The sequence below is a fragment of the Salvia splendens genome, unplaced genomic scaffold, assembly GCF_004379255.2.
Source record: "Salvia splendens isolate huo1 unplaced genomic scaffold, SspV2 ctg235, whole genome shotgun sequence".
NCBI lineage: Eukaryota > Viridiplantae > Streptophyta > Magnoliopsida > Lamiales > Lamiaceae > Salvia > Salvia splendens.
In genome coordinates, this window is record NW_024598872.1 from 1 (window position 1) to 21,509 (window position 21,509).

General features: G+C 37.8%; 1 protein-coding gene and 2 pseudogenes across 1 annotated transcript; all 3 read left to right on the forward strand.

The window, feature by feature from the left end:
• Positions 1-3,563: 3,563 nt before the first annotated feature.
• Positions 3,564-5,254, forward strand: LOC121789429 (annotated as a pseudogene).
• Positions 5,255-13,090: 7,836 nt separating this feature from the next.
• Positions 13,091-17,371, forward strand: LOC121789431. Its single transcript, XM_042187900.1, has 10 exons — positions 13,091-13,769; positions 13,903-13,989; positions 14,822-14,925; positions 15,337-15,387; positions 15,499-15,670; positions 15,906-16,214; positions 16,363-16,566; positions 16,668-16,748; positions 17,131-17,142; positions 17,246-17,371. Exons 1-10 carry the CDS (start codon positions 13,326-13,328, stop codon positions 17,369-17,371), a joined length of 1,590 nt encoding a protein of 529 aa, XP_042043834.1. The 5' UTR covers positions 13,091-13,325.
• A 724-nt stretch (positions 17,372-18,095) lies between these two features.
• On the forward strand, positions 18,096-19,213 carry LOC121789430 (annotated as a pseudogene).
• The last annotated feature ends 2,296 nt before the right edge of the window (positions 19,214-21,509 follow it).

Consider the following 21,509-nt stretch of genomic DNA (forward strand, 5'->3'; position numbering starts at 1 on the left):
CACGCGCCGAGGCGACGTGGCGGGCTCTCAGCGCACGAGTGACGCCCACTCGCTGCCCCGCGAGTGGGTTTCGTCATGGTGACGCAATAATTCTTTTTTTTAAAATTCGAATTTAATAAAAAAAAAATTTTGCAACAGTATTGTGACCGTTTTTTATCCATTTTTGTATTTTTTTTAAATTTATTTACTCTATAAATACTCCTATTTCATATTCATTTCACTCACAAACACACTCTATTCCTCTCAAATCCTCTCTATTTCCACCCCAATTTTCATCTCAAATCAACTATGTTTTTCTTCTCTCAAATTTAATCAAACTAATGGATCCTTTTGAACAAATGCGTCAAATATTGGAACAATCACTTCAAGAAGATCGACGACGGGAGGCGGAAGAAGCCGCGCCGCCCAACGACGCTCCCGTACGTACATCCATCGTAACCGGGAGGAAGCCGCCGCAAAGTTAGTACGCGACTACTTCTGCGATAACCCAGTTTGGCGGATGAAATTATTAAAATTGTGTACTTTTATTTTTTTAGGATTTTAAGTGTGCGCTTTTTATTTTTTTAAGTTTAAGTTGTAACTTTGTTTAATGTTGTGTGTTTTTTAATAAAGTGTGTTTGTTTTTTTATTAAAGTGTGTTTTTTAATTGAATTGAGTTGGAAATAAAAAAATGAAATTGAATGAATAGTAATTTAAGGAACGGTTAAGGAACGGAGGGTTGCAGGTTCCGTTCCTTAGTTAAGGAATAGAGTAAAAAAGTACAGTGGGGCCCGCAAATAGTAGTTTAAGGAACAGTTTAAGAACGGTATAGGAACATCGTTGTGAATGCGTTAGAACTAACAAAATTTAGTTGAAAAACGAACACTGTCCCCTCCTATAAATAAAGTACTATTCTTAACTTAAGATGTGTCTTTTTTAGATTACATCGAATCTATCGACTTTTTACATGCAAATCTCAATTTGGAACTGTTCAAAAAAAATAATACTGATTTTGGCGTTTTATTTCAATGAATTCAGAACATAAACATTTTTCATAACTTACAAGCCATTAATGATACGAAGATAGTGAATTTGAATAGATTATGTTTTTTGACAGATGGATACATATACAATAGGATGTAATATTGTGCGACGAAAAATAAGTGTATATGTCATTTTGTTCTTCCCACATTATATAAATCATAGAAAATGATGGAAATGACTTTAGATGATTTTTATTAATTAATAACGAAATATTGGTATATGCGACATACAGTTTAATGTTATTAATCTAAAAATAAATAAATTTTATCATAACTTTGAAGGATTCTAATAAAATAATTCTTATCTATTTCAAGTACTAATATAAATACTATATTATTAAAACTTTAATGATAATGACCTGCCTTAACGTGACAACATGAACACCCCATCGATTCCATATTCTATCTGGCGTACATACAAAGAGCCACGATTTTGATTTCAACATCTAACAATGGTTTGTCAACTTGGATTTAGAACTTTGTTCGATAGAGAAAGTACATTTCAAAATTTGATATACTATCATTTATACGTTTATTGTGATGATATATGTAGTGATTTTCACACTATAATAAATTAATAATATAGGAGTATAGAGTATGAAAGGAAAGTGAATCAATCTATAACACCAAATCCATGATTTTATTAGCGAGTCTAAAGTTTCGTTAACAGTTGTGACTTATTGCTTGCTCATTTTATCTCAAGCCTTTCACTGTGTGCGCGCCACCGTCGTTGCATGACTCATCATGCAACAACGAGATCTCATTCATTTATTTTTAAATGATACTTCTTCATTGAAATCTAAACCATTTATATTTATGTGTTTACACATTGCATTGACTACATAACATCGCATGCATTCTCTATTCAGATTTGATCTTGAATACTCATCAATTGCATTCTTAATTATATAGGTTAATTTATTTAATATTATCAGAACTTCATCAATTTATAAGTATGGAGACTTCTATGGGGGTGAAAACTTAAATACAATTAATTTTGGGAAGACGACAATTAATAAAATTACTCTTTTAATAGGGATAAAGACATGTATTGCAAAAAAACAAAGCATTCACATAAATGCTTTGTTGAAAAGTTTATCCATTTATTTGACTTTAGTATTTACAATATTTGTTCCAATTTAAGCGATGCAATTCATGTCAAGACCATAATTAAGAAAAAAGAAAATATGTTAAATAGAGAAAGATTAAAATGAAAGAAAGAATAGAAAACGAAATAGAACTATAGAAGAGAGAATAAGCTTAATCTGCAACTTAGCTTGGAACCAAATAAAGAATACTGATTTTCATCACCTAACTTGTGATCGATGGAGTTTTATCAATTACTTGTATTTAGTCTGTTCAAAAAAAAAAAAATTTGTTTTTCTTTTTTGTTACGTTCATTAAAATTAGCATTTACTATATATTTAAGGTAAATCGGCGGATCTCATTTTTCGTTAAAAATATTTATTATCACTCTTTAATTTTTATGTTTTTCTTATTTTATGAATTTTATCACAATTGATATAATTCAGTATAGAAATTAATTTTCCATTATCTAAATTTAGTATCTATATTACTAGTGGGAGTGATTAATTGAACTAATCATTTAATTGCTAACTATAACTAATTTAAGACCATAGGCTCGCCGATTTTTAGCGCTCGCCGGTCCGCTCGCCGAACTATTGCAACCAGCGAGCGCCAAATCGGCGAGAAAAACGGCGAGCGCGCTCTCCGATCGGCTGACCGCTATTGCAGGCTCCCGATTGGCGAGCGATCGGCAAGCGAAAATTTTAATTTTTTTATTTAATGTTTTTTTAAATGAAACTCATTCTTGGTTGTTTCTCTCTTTATAGAGACATCCGTGAATGTTTTATGTTCCACTTTCGATGAGGGACAAACTCATTCTTGGTTGTTTCTCTTTTATAGAGACATCCTTGAATATTTTATGTTCCATTTTCGATGTGGGACAAACTCATTCTTGGTTGTTTCTCTTTTATAGAGACATCCGTGAATGTTTTATGTTCCACTTTCGATGTGGGACAAACTCATTCTTGGTTGACATCCGTGAATATTTTATGTTCCACTTTCGATGTGGGACAAACTCATTCTTGGTTGTTTCTCTTTTATAGAGACATCCTTGAATGTTTTATGTTACACTTTCGATGTGGGACAAACTCATTAATGAAGATGTTGTAATGTTATTTTAATTTTAATGAAGTGTGTTTTTTTAATTAATGTACTTTTTAAATTTTAATATTATTATTGAATTTTTCCGTATCTGTGTCGTATATTTAATTCCGTATTTGGTGTGATTGTTAATTATTTGTTTTTTATAATTTTATTTATTGTGGTAGGCTATGACTGAGCTATTACTTATCTAGTTGCTTATCCTAATGATGTGGTAGAAGGAGTTTGTGGCTGGGCTATGGCTGACCGATTCTTATGGTGGATGCTCTAAAGATTCCACTGAGCAAAAGAGGCAACAAAAGAGAGTAATATTCAAAGAGGAATCTATTGTTGTTTAAATTAGTGAGAGCATAGCAGAAAATATCTTCCACCACCGCTTCGCCGGAAAATTCGCTGTCAACGCGCATTCTCTCCGCCCTCTCTCTCCGCATAAGATACTAACAATTCGATCTCGTTTGATTTCAGCATTGCGAATTCAAAATTACCAGATTTGAAGGAGGAGAGAGAAAGCGGATCTCCACTCGCTTATCTGATTCCAGATCTCGTTTTATACAATCTCACCACAGAGGCGGCGCATCGATCGGCCATGGCCGCCGCCGGCGACGACGATAAGAAGTACATCACCTCCGACGATCTCAGCAAGCACAACAAATCCGGCGATCTGTGGCTCTCAATCCAGGGCAAAGTCTACAACGTCACCGATTGGCGAAGCGCCACCCCGGCGGCGAGGTTCCTCTTCTCAATCTCGCTGGCCAGGACGTCACCGACGCATTCATCGCCTTCCACCCTGGCTCCGCCTGGAAGCACCTGGACAGTCTCTTCACCGGCTACCACCTCCGCGACTTCCACGTCTCGGAAATGTCTCGCGATTACCGCACCCTCGCGACGCAGTTCGCCAGATCCGGAATGTTCGAGAAGAAAGGCCACGGCGTGATCTACAGCCTCTGCTTCGTCTCCTTCCTCCTCGCCGCCTGCTTCTACGGCGTCCTCGGCTGCGACGGTTTCCTCACCCACATTCTCTCCGGATGCCTCCTCGGATTAATCTGGATGCAGGTCGCCTACCTAGGGCACGACTCCGGCCACTACAACATCATGATTAGCCCTAGATTCAACAAATTAGCGCAGATCCTCACCGAAAACTGCCTCACCGGCATCAGCATTGCGTGGTGGAAGTGGACGCACAACGCGCACCACATCGCGTGCAACAGCCTCGATTACGACCCCGATCTCCAGCACCTCCCGATGCTCGCCGTCTCCAACCGCTTCTTCACCAACCTCACCTCCAAATTCTACAACAGGAAGCTCGATTCGATCCAATCGCTCGATTCTTCATCAGCTACCAACACCTCACATACTACCCCGTGATGTGCGTCGCCAGAGTCAATCTCTACCTCCAAACATTCCTCCTCCTCCTCTCCAGCCGCAGAGTCCCCGACAGAGGCCTCAACATTTTAGGAATCATGGTGTTCTGGACATGGTTCCCTCTCCTCGTCTCATTTTTACCCAATTGGACGGAGAGAGTCCTCTTCGTGCTAGCCAGCTTCTGCGTCTGCTCAATCCAAACATCCAATTCACGCTCAACCACTTCGCCGCCGACGTCTACGTAGGCCCGCCGAAGGGGAACAACTGGTTCGAAAAAACAAACCGCTGGAACAATCGACATTGACTGCCCTTCTTATATGGATTGGTTTTTCGGCGGGCTCCAATTTCAGCTGGAGCATCATCTCTTTCCAAGGCTGCCGAGGTGCCATTTGAGGAAGGTTTCCCCCATTATCAGAGACCTCTGCAAGAAGCACAACTTGCCATACCGGAGCTTGACGTTTGTGAGGCGAACAAGTGGACGCTGCGGACGCTCAGGGCCGCCGCGGTCGAGGCCCGAGACTTCTCCATGGTGCCGAGAAACTTGCTGTGGGAAGCTGTCAACACACATGGATGAAATGAGAGTAATTCATTTCTCACTCACACGCTCTTCCTTAATTTTGTTTTTCTATTCTTTATTCTGTTTTGAAATTATTTGATCAACTCTTTGGAACAGCTTGTGATAACCTTATGTGTTTGAAGTTGTTCATTGCATATTTATACGTATCTATTATGTTTGGAGCAACTGCTGTCACTATTCATATTTATTACAGTAACTGTTTTGTTGGTGAAGAAGGTTTGAATTCTGAAGTAATAAGTTGGTTTTGGGGTGGTGGAGGCAACCTATATACTGAAATTGAATGAGTTGCTGCACTTTAATTAGTTGGCCAAAGTCCATCGAATAAGATTTTGCATTGGATAAATTGAAACAATCTCCCTAGGAATGATATAGAGCATCCACATTAGCGCCGGAAAACCCGGCTGGTGCGAGGCCGCCGCGTGGCCACCACGAACACCAGCCCCATTCACGGCGATTAGTCCTGTAAATTCGGATACACGAACCTGAAATATCTAAATTGTCCTACCCAATACCCGACTCATATATGAATCGGATACCCTAATACCTGATGCGGGTACCTGAACTCGACTAATTGAGTACATGTAAATCCAAATTATTATATTTCAAATTTATTCTATTATATAAATTATATTTTGATGTATATGATTAAAAATAACATAATAGTACGATTTAAAAAAAATCAAATTTTGGCATAATTCGAAACTCTAAGATTCTTACATAATTGGACCCTATCTAGATAAAATTATTTATCATGAATCCATAAACGGGGACTAATCAAGTATTAATTGGGTAACTGAATACGGGTTCGGGTATCTAAAATCTAAAAAGTTTTTACATCAGTTACCTAAAGTCGTAATTTCGGGTACTCAAAATATGTTGGGTATCGGGTATACTCGAAACCCGAGAATTAAATTTGCACTCCTAGCAGCGCCACAAAAACACAGTGGCGGCTGTGGTCGCATCCCAATTAATTGCTCCGTCCGTTCTTTATTAATTGAAACATTTTTCTATTTCAGACATTCCAAGATAATTAAATCATTTTTGCAAAAAGTAACACATTTTTTTTCCTTATTTTATCCTCCTCCTACTTAACATAGTAGGAGTAGTAAACATCTCTTTTTTAATCTATATGCTGATAAGAAAAGACTCAAATAATAAGAAATAAAGGGAGTGATATTTTTTTTCCAACTTGAAGTATTTTTTTCATAAATTTGTTGGTTCCATTTTTATGATGGCATGGAACTGCCTCACTTTTAAGACAATCCATCCCAAGGTGCTTCGCTTCAATTCCGATAATTTCTTAGTTTGACATGTTTCCATTCATGTAGAATCAAGTTATGTCGACATGTTCCCATGAAGAATCAAGTTATGTCGACATGTTCCCATGAAGAATCAAGTTATGATCGATTCCAACATGATCTAATTCAAGAATTTTGCATATAAATAATTTAAAATAATAAATGGTAATCATTGTTAAATCCACAATGAGGTGCTATATTCCGTCACATCAGCATTTTATCCTCCTCCCCATTCATCTGCAGTGGTGCGCCTTATAATATTAACTAATATTTTATATTTTTTTTATTTTTTATGTTTGTAAATATGTCAATTATTAGCAAATAAATATAAAAATACCACAAATAAAAGGAAAATTCTACATTTACTTAATTAGAATTTTTTTTACAACGATAGGAAAATAGGAAGAGTTGAAATTGAGATGAGGAAGAGAGTAGAGTGAAAGGTGTGAAATAAAGTAAAAATATGGTGATATAAATAGAAGAAATTTTCTTAAAAAAATTGTGTTGCATCGTCTAGACTATCCTCCTTATCCCTTGCAATGGGGCGGAGGATGGGTCAGACGGAGGATGCAAAAAATGGTTCATCGTCCGCGGAGGATGCATAGGGCGCGAGGATAGATGGAGCATCCTCCGCCCACCTGCAGTGGCGGAGGATGGATCAGGCGGGCTATCCTCCGTCTCATTGTGGATGTGGGCCCAAATCCACTTTTATTCATTTTTTTACTCTCTGCTCTTCCGCAAGAGCACAACACCCACATTCATATTCTTCGGCAAGAGCATGCTCAAGGGTCCCACCATTCTCTTATTCAATTTAAATACTTCAATTACTAAAAACATTTCCACAATATTAAAATGCTTAAAAATACCCGAAATACTATTACAAATTACTAAAAATTTAAAAATTACATAATTAAAATCCTAAATTAAAATTACATAATTAAAATCCTAAAAATTGAGAGAGTTGTTTGGTGTAGTATGATTTTTTGTGTTGAAATGGAGGTATTTATAGATGAAAGTGTGAATTTTGGGATAAAATAATAATGAAAAATAAATTAAAAGTTTGGAAAAAATGGATATTTTTTTATTGGGAAGTGGGAAAATATTTTTTTTATTAAATCTGAATTTTTCATGTTTTTTTGAATTAATAAATAAATAAATAAATGATAAACCAACGGTCAATCAAAGCATGCCACGTCAGCTGCTCGTGCTCTTGCCGTCGGCACGGCGGTGCTCTTAGCTAAGAGCAAGGCCGTGCCGTCGGCAAGAGCACAACGGTGAGCAGGTACGTGGCGTCGGCAAGAGCAGGGTACCCGTCATGCCGACGGCACAGCACCTCCTCTTAGCTAAGAGCACCGATGTGTATCCTCAAGGGATCTTACTTTTTCAAAAAGATATAAATTGAGAATATATATTTCTCATTTACCTTTTTAAAAAATTAAATATATAATAAATTTTAAAGGAAGAAATTAAATGAAAGACAAAAAAGTACTCGTCATCTACCTCTTGTGCGTGAAGAAAATGTAAACATATCTCTTCAATATTAAAAGAATTTCAATACTACCTTTCCAAAGAATGATTTTTTATAAGAGAATCAATATAATAATTATTTCTTTTTGTCTTTTCATTTATCTTTTACTCGAGTTACTATTTAGAGCACCCGTAATGCATCCAGCGGGTATCTCTAATCTCGTTCCTTCGAGACGAGACGGATGCGAGACGTGTTACAACGTCCCGTCTCATCACCATCCCGCCGAGACGCCCGTCCCACCGAGACAGATGGCGAGCGGTCTCGCCACGCGCCCGCGCGACGTGGCGCGCGGTAGCGCCACGTGTGACGCCCACTCGCCGGCCCGCGAGTGGGCTTCGTCACGCTGACGCAATAAATTATTTTTTTAAAATTCGAATTTAAAAAAAAAATAAAAATTAAAAAACAGTAATATTACCGTTTTTAAAATAAAGAATTTATTTTTATTTTTATTATTTTTTATTTTTTACTCTATAAATACTCCTATTTCATCCTCATTACACACACAAAACACGTCTATTCTTCCCAAATCATCTTCATTTCCTCTCCAATTTTCATCTAACCTCTCCAATTTAACAAAATGTCCGACGACGGAAACTCTGGCGGTGGCGGCTCCGGCGGGTTTGACATCAACGCGTTTGGCGACTGGGGGCATGTACAATGTATTGGGTGGTTCGAGTTCTGGTTCGTTGACGCTGGGCACCCAAGGTTCGTCGACGCCGGCGGGGTACCAACCACCCATTTTGATGTGGATGCATACGCTCGTCCCTCCGCCCCGAGGTATTCACAGGGATTATCCCAAATTAGGGAGGATTATCAGGATGAACCCACTCCGGAAGGAGGACGCGACGGTGGAAACTCTAGGGCATTCGACGCCATGGAGGAAGAGGCGGAGGCAGCCGATGAGGAGGAGGATGTAGGCCGGCATCCGTACAGCCGCAAGGACATGATGGCTGTGTACAACGCCTGGATCATCGTCTCGTATGATCCCATCGTCGGGAATCAACAAACCCAGAAGTGCTTCTGGGAAAAGGTCACCGAGGCCTACAACGAGATTAAGCCGAAGGGGTCCCGCCGCCGCAGATTGAAGATGCTCCGCCCTCACTTTGACCGAGTCGACAGAGAGGTCAAAAAATTATGCGGCATCTACAAGACTGAAGCGTCTCATTACCAAAGCGGAGCCATGGGAGCCGACATTCTGATATCGGCTTTGTGAGTCTATTTCGACTACACCGGCAAAGAATTCAAACATGCCGATGTTTGGGAGGTCGTCAAAGACGAGACAAGGTGTGCCGGCAGTGTCCAGTCCAGCACGGGCTCGACCTCGAAGCGCACGAAGCACACGGCGAGTGGCCAATACTCGTCTAGTGGGGGCGGTTCAGGCAGCGCCGCACAAGAGGATGCCTCGCAGGAGGTTGAGGCACGGCGGACGATGCAGGGGGGTCCTCCCGTGGGCGCCATCGGCCGCAAGGGACCAAGGCGGAGAAGGCGGCTAGAGGGAGGAGGGGCCAAGGCGAATCAAGCCAGGCCGGCTCCCAAGGGCCGCCCTCCTCCTTAATGTCCATGTACTTCACCGCCACGATGGCCGACACTCCCCGCATGACGCGTGCCCAATTTCAAGCCCATCATGCTGGCACTGTGTATCTGGCGGGACAACTTGGTATTCTGCCTCCGGGGGATGATTCGTCGGCGGAGTAGTTTTTTATAATTTCTATAAAATTGTATTTTAAATTATGTCTTTTTTTATTTATTTTGTCACGAATTTAATTATGTATTTTTTTAGGATTTTAAGTTGTAATTTTTATTTTATTTAATGAAGTGTGTTTTTATTAATTGAATTTGTTGGAAATAAAAATAAAAAATGAAATTGAATGAATAGTTAAGGGACGAGATGATTAAGAGACGCATAAGAGATGGAGGGTTGCAGGTTCTGTCTCTAAGATAAGAGATGTAGTGAAAAGTACAGTGGGGCCCATGAATAGTTAAGAGATGAGATGGTTAAAAGATAGATAAGAGACAGCGTTGCGGATGGCCTTAAGAGCATTGCCAAATATATTAACATTGAAAAATTAGGAGCAAATCCACTCATATAACATTAGTTTGGCACTGGAAATTTGGTTGTTAAATCACTTTCACCCCTTCCTCAATCTAGTACTTTATTTTTCATCACTAAATATCCAAGCTTTGCCATCCAATCTTTCATATAGTACATTGCAAATATATTTAACTCTAGCAAAGATTGATTCTACAAGAAAGAGAGAATAAATAGAAACTACAACAATGTGAACTCACTCTCACCCTTTCCTATATTTCTACTACTTTTCATAAATCATAAACTATGCTTTGTAAAATTCAGGAAGATGATAAAAAAAAAAGAAATTCAGGAAGATGATGGCCTTACTTCATTTCCACTATCATCAACCTAAAAAAGCAATAGACAAAGAAGGGAGTAGTAGGATATGTTGCTATTTTTCTTCTTCACAATTTATCAAAATTTGATATTGCAGAATTTTTGCTCAAAATTACAAAAAATTTCCTTCAAAATCTCACCTTTAACTACCAATACCTCGAAATAAAAATTGACACTTATATTCAAGATATCTTCTTGTGCACATAGAATTCCTATGTGCAAAACAAAACCTTCAATTAGTACATTTTAATTTAACTTAATCACCTAATTAACCTAATTAATTTAGTAACATTTTATTTCATACCATAAATTATTTTAATAATAGATAATTTAGAACATGTAACGCAAACATAATATTAATATTTTACATAGGAAAATATATTCTAGTTAAGCACTTACATATCACCTCTGTCCAGCTACTTCCAGTTCTATTGATATACAGTCATTTTTGCAATGTGCATCTAAATATCAAACTATTTCGAAGATCATGTCATTTTTATTTTTAACTCTTAAAAGTCAATTCATAAAGTATAATTAAATTTTGAATTTATTGAATTTTGTTGGTAGTATTATTTGTATTTAAGGATTTACTATTTGGTATAGTATAAAACTTTACAACAATTAGGGTTGATTTTTGCAATACTATTTTCTTTTTGTGGAATAATTTTATCCATAGAAGGTTAGCAGCACATGTACCAGCCCATTGATGATACTAGTATTTAATACTTGAATTATTGTATTAATGATTATAACTATAGGGTCGTGATCAATTAAGCTTTTTTAGCCAAATTGAGAATTGAGATGCATTATCAGCCACTCATTTTTATTAAATGGGTGGTCCAGAATTTGTCACATGGAAACTATTTTTAGATTAATTAATTATGAAAGAGTAGAATGGTAATTTCATAGTACATTTTATTCAATAAATACTTGTTTTTAATTTTAATTTTTTAATTTTTTTTATAATTTTTTAAATTTTTTTTAATTTTTTTAAAAATTCTTTTTGTCAACTACATATACAGTTCATGTCAACTACACACATATAATGTCAACTATGTGTACAATCCAAGTCAACTACATATACAATTCATGTCAACTACATACATATAATGTCAACTACATATACAATTCATGTCAACTATACACATATAATGTCAACTATAAGTTGTTGACATTTGATGTGCAGGCTGTTGACATTTGATGTGCAGGCTATTGACATTTGATATGCATGCTATTGACGATAATACTCCCGAGTTGACATAATCTACTTACAGTTTACATTTTAAAAATGTTGCGGATGAGTGGCTGAAAATGTATCTCAATTCTCAATTAAGCTAAAAATCTCAACCTAACAGGACCATATATCTATATGTGTACACATGATATATTGTTTGCAAATTTAAGTTAAGACTAAAGATCCATTTTGGTCCTTAACATATTGCGATTTTTTTTATCTTGGTCTAAAACATTATCTTTTGAATTATTCAGTCCCTCACAAATAAAAATGGGTCACATTTGGTCCATTTTGGACGGTTCCGTCAAAAAATTGACGGTCAACGAATTTTAATTCGATTTTGACCAGATTAAGAGTTAATAATTATGTTTTATTAATGTCTAATATGTAATTAACCCAAACCTCCCTCACCACCTCCGCTACGGCGTCCACCTTCCATCATCCCTCAGCCTCACCCACCGTCTCATCCCTCAGCCTCACCCCCTCCTTTCATCATCTCCCTCACCACCTCCGCCACGACATCCACCTTCCTCGCCTCGCTCAACTCAGCAATCAATCCCCCATAGCTGTCACAATCGGGGACTCATCCTGGCCTTCCCATCCCTTTCAACACCTCCGCCGCTTCCCCAAATTGACCGATTTTCGAAAGAGTCAGAAATAGATAATTGCAGGTGCCGCAATCGAGGGTGTATCTGATCGATTTCATCTCTGGCAAAATTAGCGACGACGATGCCTTCCGGTGTTGCCACAGCCATGATTTGAGAGGGGGAGGTGGAACTGCGGCGGGGGGAGGCAGCCGTAGCGGATGGTGCCTGGACGACGGCGAGGGCGAGGGGGAGGTGGTCGATGGAGGGGTCGAGGGAGAGGAAGAGGAGGCGAGACGACGACTTGACGGTGAGCAGCAGCGGCAGAACACCGGGAGTCGGAAGTCGGCATGTCCGAGGAGAAATGAGGGTGCCGCGAAATCGATTTTGAGGCAGACGGGGATGACACCGAGAAGGCAGTGTTTCAATTTGGAACTTCTAATTGAGAAGAAAAGAGCGAGAGAAGGATATGACAGAGATAGAAAGAGGGAGGAGGGGGACCGAAGGTGATGGTACGGCGGAGCTTGACGGCGGAGATGCTGGAGGGGGGAACCGTCAAATTTTTGATGGAACGGTCCAAAATGGATCAAATGTGACCCGTTTTTATTTGTGAGGAACCAAATAATTCAAAAGATAATGTTTTGGATCAAAATAAAAAAAATCGTAATATGTTAAGAACCAAAATGTGCCTTTAGTCTTAAGTTAATTAACAACTAACATTCCAGCCTACTTTACAAACAAACCAAACCCATCTCTAGATCTGTTTTTTTTTTCTTGGATTCGAAAATAATAAAATAATCTCATTTTTCTCTCTTACCCTAACTAAATAATTATACATATGCATGCGTTGGACTAAGAATGACTGATATAGCCACGTCAGCAGATTAAATCTTAACCATCTTTTTCACAAAAATGAAAAAAGAGGACTCATTACTATACACGATTCAGCAAATCCATGATATTTAGCATCCCAAAACTTCCCAAAACTCAGTTTCCTTTTCCAATTTCTGCGAATTTTGGGGGTAAATTTTGGGTACCAACATTCTTGAAACGAGTATGTCGATGTGGAAGAGATTTCAGCTATAAAGATTTGATTTTTTTGGTGTTTCTTTTCATGGGAGTGTAAATGGGTTCACTTGAAACTGGATTGGTATTGAAGAGGGATCATAATTTGCAGCGTTCCTCTTCTTCGAGGAGCTCTAGCAGCAGTAATAGTTTTGGATTTTCGGGGCAAAGGAGCAGATCAAGATTTGCAAGAGCTGTCCTTTTCAAGAAAATGGATTATCTGCAGTTGATTTGCTCGGTTGCTGTTTTCTTCTTCTTCGTTTTCTTCTTCCAGATTTTCTTCTTGCCGGGCTCGGTGATTGAAGATGGGAATAATGGCCGTGATTTGTTCGGGAGGAATGTTGGAGCTGATTCTGAGGGTTTTTCGTTTTTGAAAGGGTTGGATTTTGATGAAGATTTGAATTTTGAGCCTTTGAAAATCATTGAGAAGTTTCGGAAGGAAGGTGGTGTTGGGAATGAGAGTGGAGTTGTGAGATTTGGATACAGAAAACCGAGGATTGCTTTGGTGAGCATTGTAAAGATTTGACTCTTACTGAATTTGATTCCTGTTTATTTGGGATTTTGTGAATTTAGCTAGTAGAGTTGATCTCTGAGCAATGTAGTTGAAATGAACAGCTTTGGGATGTATGTTTTTGTAGGTTTTTACTGATCTATGGGTTGATCAGCATCAAATACTAATGGCTACTGTTGCTACGGCTTTGATGGAGATTGGATATGAAATTGAGGTGACAATTCATTAGTTCGTTGCAATTCATATTTCTTATAAAGATATACTCAAGATGGATAGGTGGCTCTGTACCTAAGCCGTTTTTATGTTGTCAAAGTTCATTTAGTTTTGATGATTTCAAAATTTTAACCTTTTTAATAATATGATCATGCTAAGTACTTATATGTAAGTTCCTACAATGCATTCTGAAAAACGCTGTAAGTTTCATGCATATGTTTGCTCGAGTTACCATAGTGAGCTGAGATGAGGGGAAGAACGATAGTATTTTTTTGGGTGCTCTACATAACGCTGCAATGTATTCAGTCTAACCTAACCTTGACTAGATATGATGATGTTGACTAAGTTTCTTAAAATCTCTACTATTCTACTTTTCCTATTTGATTGGAACTAGTATGATAAATATTTTTGTGCTAAATGTTTGCAGCCTCTAATAGCTGTCGAAGCTTATCATTTTTGGATTTGGTGCATACCTAAATCCTTTTCTTGGATAAGTAATTACTAATTAAGAAGAATACCATTGGAAACTTTGATTATTTGGAAGTACTATGTTTTAATTTAGCAGGAATCTGCTTTAAAGCTGTGTTTTTGGGCCTAATGTTAGAGGGAGTGGATCTTTGGGATCAATATTTCGGGTACAAAATCACATTTTTAGCTGGATATCATCTTGCTTAGGAGGCAACTTGGATAAAGGTGATAACTATGCCACAAACAGAATCTGAGTTTTATGGACTTATATCTGATTGTCGTTATCACTGTTGCTGTTGTTTCCCTTAAACTTGAGTCAGAACTTGAGCTGGAAACAGACATTAATATGCTCTTTGTCTTTCCAGGTATTCACAATGGAAAATGGTCCAGCACGTGCTATCTGGAGAAATATAAGTGTTACTGTCAGCACCGCTGACAATGATATGACGTTTGCTGTAGATTGGCTGGAGTATGCATATTTCCCTCGACTTCATGTTAATAAATTCTTCATTATCTTTGGGATTGAACAGCTATAATATTTGAAATTTATCACTGTAGTTACACTTGAACGTACCCACCATTCTCATGTCTCTAAAATAACTTCTTTCCGTGTTGTCCAGTTGGCAAAGAGATTCGTCATGGAAATTTTATATTGATTCCTATTCTCCATACATTTTTCTTTGATTTTTTCTCCAATTGTGTTCTTTCATTGTTCACTCTTCATAAAGTGCTAAGGTTGCAATTTCTTTGTTGTTTGATGCATTTATAAGGACTTCGGGTTTAAGAACTTATTCAGCTCCAGCTGTAATAGGATATCGGTGATTCAGGAGAGAAGCCAAAATATGATGGTAGATGCTCTAATCTTCTGCTTCTTTTGCAGCTATGATGCTGTTCTCGTGAATTCTCTTAATGCTGCAGGGTTCTTATCTTGGTAAGCAACATCGTTTTATTTTGTCATCCATTTTAATTTATCTTGTGACAGTTTGAGTTTTGTTATTGACTATATCTTTTTGCTGATAACATAAAATGCTTTACTCCTCAGTCTTATGCAGGATCCTTTCAAACATGTTCCTGTTGTATGGACCATCCACGAACAAGCACTAGCAGACCAATTAAGACAATATGTTTCTAGTGGCCAAAGTGAGCTGATCGATATGTGGAGAAAATACTTCAGCCGGGCCACTGTTGTTGTCTTCCCAAACTATATTCTGCCGGTAAGCACATTTTACTTGTTATTATCTACCAACTAAAAAAAAAGAGTCCTTAAATAATTACTAGGAGTAAACGTGAAAGTTTTACCCTTTCGAGTGGTTATGGAGGAGGATACAAAGCCTGAAACTAATTTGTTGCCAATTTTAATACTCATGAATGAAAATTGTTGTTGAGTGTATCTGGGAAAATGAGAGGATGCTACAGTGATTTACATGACCAATTCCTAGATTAATGCAGATAGTGTATTCGATGTGTGATCCTGGAAATTACTTTGTCATTTCGGGCTCTCCTGAAGAAGCTTGGAAAGCTGATAGGCAAAAGGCTTTAGTAAAAGAGAATATACCACCGAATGTGGAATATGGACCAGATGATTTCGTTATTGCAGTTGTGGGCAGTCAACTATCATATAGAGGATTATGGCTAGAGCATGCCTTTGTTTTAAAGGCTTTATACCCGCTATATAAGGACTTTGGTGATTCAAGCTCCCGTCTTAAAATCATAATCTCAACTGGCGACTCCACTAGCAACTACAGTAGTATCGTGGAGGTGAGAATATAATTTATATTTAAACTGCTATCACGTTCACGGAGACCTTGCAAGACGCAAGCACATTTTGATAATGCAATTGATGAAATGAAGGGAGCTTGCCTTTTTTAAATCCTTCTATACTAATAGACTGGATTTCTTGCTGCAGACCATTGCCCTAAAATTTGGATTTCCAAAGGATACGGTGAAGCATGTTGCTGTGGACCAAAACATAGACACTGTGATAGACACAGCTGATCTCGTAGTGTACGGATCCTTCCTTGAAGAGCATTCTTTTCCCGGTGTTTTGCTGAAATCTATGTGTTTCGAGAAACCTATAGTAGCTCCAGATCTACCTGCTACAAGGAAATATGTAAGCACAATAATCATAATCATCTTGATTGGTAAATTTAGCAGAGAATACATTTATTATTTTCTAATTTTCCCTGCTTAATGGATTCATGAATATCTTAGGTAAGTGACAAGGTAAATGGCTACCTTTTCCAAAGGAACAATATGAGGGCTATACTATCTGTTTGCAAGTGGTTTCAAATGGTAAACTCTCAGTTTCAGCTCGGAATGTTGCATCAAATGGAAAACATGCAGCTAAAAACTTAATGGTCTCGGAAAGCGTGGATGGATATGCTTCACTATTGGAAAACATCCTTATGCTCCCTTCCGAAGTAGCTCTACCCCTGGCTGCCAAAAGCATTCCCAACAAACTGAAAACTGAATGGCGATGGTCTCCTTTTCGAAGCTATTTCGGACATCCATTCTCCTAGCAAAGACACTGTGGAGTCTGTAGACAAGATTGAGAAACTATTTGATCATGCCACCGGAGAAACTCTGTGTCGTTGATTTCACCGAATGAAACATTTTTGTATTCCATATGGGAAGAGCAAAAGAACATGAATATTGCTTACACGAAAAAGAACAGGGAGATGCAGAGGTAAGTAAATCTGGTTTTGCCACCCTCTATGAATTCGAGCATGATAAATTCGTACTGGGCTTCTTTGGTTTGCTGAGTCATTTCTTTGGTGAACCTGATCCAGTTGAAGGATAGGACAGATCAGCCTCGAGCAAATGGGATGAAATATATCGAAGTGTCAGGAGGATTGATCGTACGTTGCACGAAAGAGATGAAGGAGAAACTTGAAAGAACTGGCCAACCACTATGATTTACGAACCTTACTTTGGAGCAGGAACCTGGCCCTTCTTGCACCGCACTTCATTATATAGAGGGATTGGACTGGTGAGTACTCGACCATGCACCATGTATTTTTCCTGTTTGCTGTCAGCTTACTAGCATTTGGCTGATGCAATGTGTGAATGCATTGGCTAGTCCACGAGAGGTAGAAGGCCTGGAGCTGATGATGTGGATGGGCCTTCTCGTCTGTCTTGTTGAATAATGCCTACTATCGAGATGTATTAGGAGAATATGGAGCCTTCTTCGCAATTGCTAACCGGATTGACCGCATTCATAAGAATGCTTGGATAGGATTTCAGTCCTGGAGAGCTACAGCACACATGGTACCTTTATTTTGCTCTCTAAGCATTACGTGACTAACTCTTGTTTCGTCACAAATCTTTTGCAACTCTAGATTAACCGAAAGTACTTCGGTTGATTATTTATTTCCAAATCTATAGAAGTAACGTTGAGCATACGGTGTTGATGTTCCGATAAGAAATTGAATGACCATCTACTCGGGCTTGATTCAAATATGCAATCGAGATGTTAGCAATTATTCTTAGTCACTAATCACTATAAATAAGTGTTTAAAAAATATTTTTGAATCATTTTGTGTGGTTTGTTCCTCAACAAAACTTATCCATGTCTAACCCGAATATTTTAACAGGTATCTATGTCCAAGACTGCTGAAAAAGTCGCTGTTGGACGCTGTAGAAGCACGAAAGCATGGAGACACTTTGTATTTCTGGGCCCGGCTCGACAAGGACCAGAGAAACCCATTGAAAACAGGATTTCTGGTCATTTTGCGATGCTATAAATGCGGAATTGCCGGTAAGTATTCTCGTATGATCTTATCACTTTCAAGTCCATTTCTTCCCACACATGGCAGAAGAGATAATGTGATTAGTGTTGCTATTTTCTCAAAGTATTGCCACGAGATTAGGTTCGTATGTGCATTTGACCTGATATATTTTTGCCGTGGCTATCAGGTCTGTTTCTTGGAGACTCTGAAACAGATGTACGGCATAAAACATAACTTGACTTCTTTACCTGTCATGCCATCGAGTGATGGCACTGGTCTGTCATGCATTCGTGGGCTCTTCCTACCAAGTCCTTCTTGGAGTTCGTCATGTTTTCAAGGTTCGAACTTTTTAAAAAATCCTGTCACGTAAGATTCCAATGCACGAACATATCTTTTAACAAGCTATTGTTTTGTCGATTCATAGAATCTTCGTGGATGCACTTGATGCACAATTCCACGAGGATGACCAAAAAACCGGGCTCTGCAGTCTTGGCATACAAAGTACGCTTCCTTTAACCATCATCGATAAACATGAGTTTTTTCTTGTGAATATCCTCTCTCAACATACATGTTATCTGAAATGTATCAGGACAAGCACTGCTACTCTCGTTTGCTTGAATTGCTCGTAAACGTGTTGGGCATACCATAGTGCAGAAGAATGGTGTACGTAGACCCAGAGACGGGTTTTATGCAGGAACAGCACGGGCTGAAAAGCCGGAGGGGTCAGATGGATCAAGTGTGTTTCAGTTCTCCATTCTTAAAGCCATGGACGAGGACTTGGCCGAGGAATCTGACACGGATCGTTTCATACAGACGACGGCTCTGGCCATCAACGGGCGAAATAGCATGGCAAGGTACCTATGAGAAGGAGAGAGGAATCGGAAAATCAGAGAGAAGGAGAAGAAGAGGCAACAGAGTGAGGCTAAGAGGGACCGGAGGAATAGACGGGGCAGTCGTCAGAAACCGATCGGAAAGTATGTGAAGCCGGTGCGGAGGCGACGAAAGCGAATGCCACGGATTTTGCTTTGAGGTAGCACTAATTTTTCTTACTAATTCTTTTGGAGTTACCATTGTTTTAGGATCAAGATTTCTTTCCCTTCCCCTCTTTACTTGGTCATTTTTGTTACTTGTAAATGGTAGATTAGTTTATAAATTAACCAGAAATGTAAACAAGCCTGTGCTGACGTTGAATCACAAATGCAACGAGCCACATATTTTGATTTGTGAGTTTAAACTAATCATGACGCCCAACATGAACGACTAGTCTTCTCTAGTGGTATAGTATAAATGGTCAGAAGTGACGCGTCCAAGATTTTCAATTAAGAATTTAAAACAAATATTAGTAGTATATTTTTATACTATAAATATGATATGAGATAGCTTAAGAGTTTACAAAATAAGCGTTAACATAGTAGTATAAATAGACATGATAATTAACCATAAATACAATAATATATTATACATATAAATAACAGAATTTGATAAAGTAGTTGCATTTTGGAAAAATTTTAAAACAGAAGAAAGATTAATATAAATTTCCATTAATTTTAATATGTAATTAGCATAATTGATATTAAGTCCTAATTTTGAAGAATGAATTCTGTTTATTCTTTGGATGAGCATACTCTTTTTTTTATTTTGTTAAATTAACCTTTTATTTCCTTTAATAACGTGAGAGGTTTAAAATTGGTCGATTTGGGTCGGCCTGCAGCGTGAGCCCATCAGGCCACTACGTGTGCCCAAACATGCGTAACATCTCCCTTCGTTCAATTTAATGTCCTTAAATTATTTTTATTGTCTTTTCTATAATCTCTCAATCTAAAATATGTTTAAACTTTTAACAAGAGGAGTTCTGATTTAGCCTTAAAAATTAGTACATTTTATAATATGCGTTATAGCTTTGAGAATTATTAGTGTGACGAGAATGTTGATAAGCATGCAGAAGCAGAATATGTAGAATAAATCAAAAATTACTATTTGCTTGTAAATTATTGGATTTTGATCTTGTTATATAAACATAAAAACATAACATTGAAATCTTGAAATTTGAATGAACTTTCAATTTCGTCTGATTTTATAACAAGTTTGCATGAATGAATTTTAGTTAAATGTTAAAGGTTTCTATAGTATTTTATTCTTCTTTTAAAATGAAATAGATATTAATATCATGTTATATATTTATGTCAATATTTATATGATGATGTCTTGACCAATAAATTCAAACACAACAAACACACGATTCCATAGAGAGTTCAAGACACATTTATTATTAACACAAAAAATGATTAGAAAATACAGATATTCATGTTAATACTACAAATATAACACAAAATATAACATCAAGAAAAAGAAAGGCTCAACATTCTACCTGACTGACTGCTAGTTTATTGATGCACAACAGGGAAGATTGGATGATAAGATACAGCCAACTACTAGTTAATGATTGATCAAAAGAAGATGTCCATATCCATAGACTCTAGCCTGATGCAGATTCTGAAAACGATCTCGATTATAGTTTGGTTGAGTTATGCGCCCGTCCTCAATTTTGGCGTCTTTTGCTTGACAAAGAAAGCTGAGAGCACACTCCTGCTGCGAACAGGGGTCGAACTATTTCTCTTTGTAAGATTGTCAAATGACCGGAATGGAGTCAGAGGTTTCGAACCCTCAAAAGCATCCTGCAAGCGAATGGAAAGAACTGTTAGTTTAACACAAAAAAACCAACAAAAACAGCTGCTGGATTTATTTCGATGAAGAGCCTAGCCTACTGATTTTGAGCCATAAGGTCCATGTAATATTTCAATATAGACACATTTCTGGAATTAACACAAGTCAAGCTGGCCTAATTGCCCAAATTTAAGAAATGTAAAAGACCGGAGACTGAGATATCCAAGTGTCTTGTGAAGAAGAGAAGTACGTTCAATTTAGAATATTCTGGAGTTATTTTAACTTTACCTGTTGTACAACACCCAGTTTTTGCATCGCTGCACTTGAAGCCCGGTGTGATTTCATCCGTGCATTCTCTTCAATATCTAGCCAATCAAGACAAAGTTTGACAAAATAAATACTGCTTCAACGACACAATGTTGCATTAACCAGAGCAAGACAAGTCCCACTGTAATATTTGCATACCTGACATGCTGGGCGCCCCAGAGTTCTCCCATATGTTTGCGAGTTTTCATTGCTGAAAAAAAATAAGCATATATTATCAACATATGGTTTTGACCATTTGTATCTCAGAGATTCGAATCGTAAGTCAAACGATATAATTATGAAAACCTTCTCAGACAAACCTTATAATACTACGTACAGAGCCTTTCAAAGTCGA

Bases quoted from the DNA above. Each gene is read 5' to 3' on its own strand.
- LOC121789431 (XM_042187900.1), top strand. From the start codon at position 13,326: ATGGGTTCACTTGAAACTGGATTGGTATTGAAGAGGGATCATAATTTG. The intron at 15,388-15,498 runs GTAAGCAACATC...TTTACTCCTCAG, and splicing joins GCTGCAGGGTTCTTATCTTG to TCTTATGCAGGATCCTTTCA. The intron at 16,567-16,667 runs GTAAGCACAATA...TGAATATCTTAG, and splicing joins TACCTGCTACAAGGAAATAT to GTAAGTGACAAGGTAAATGG.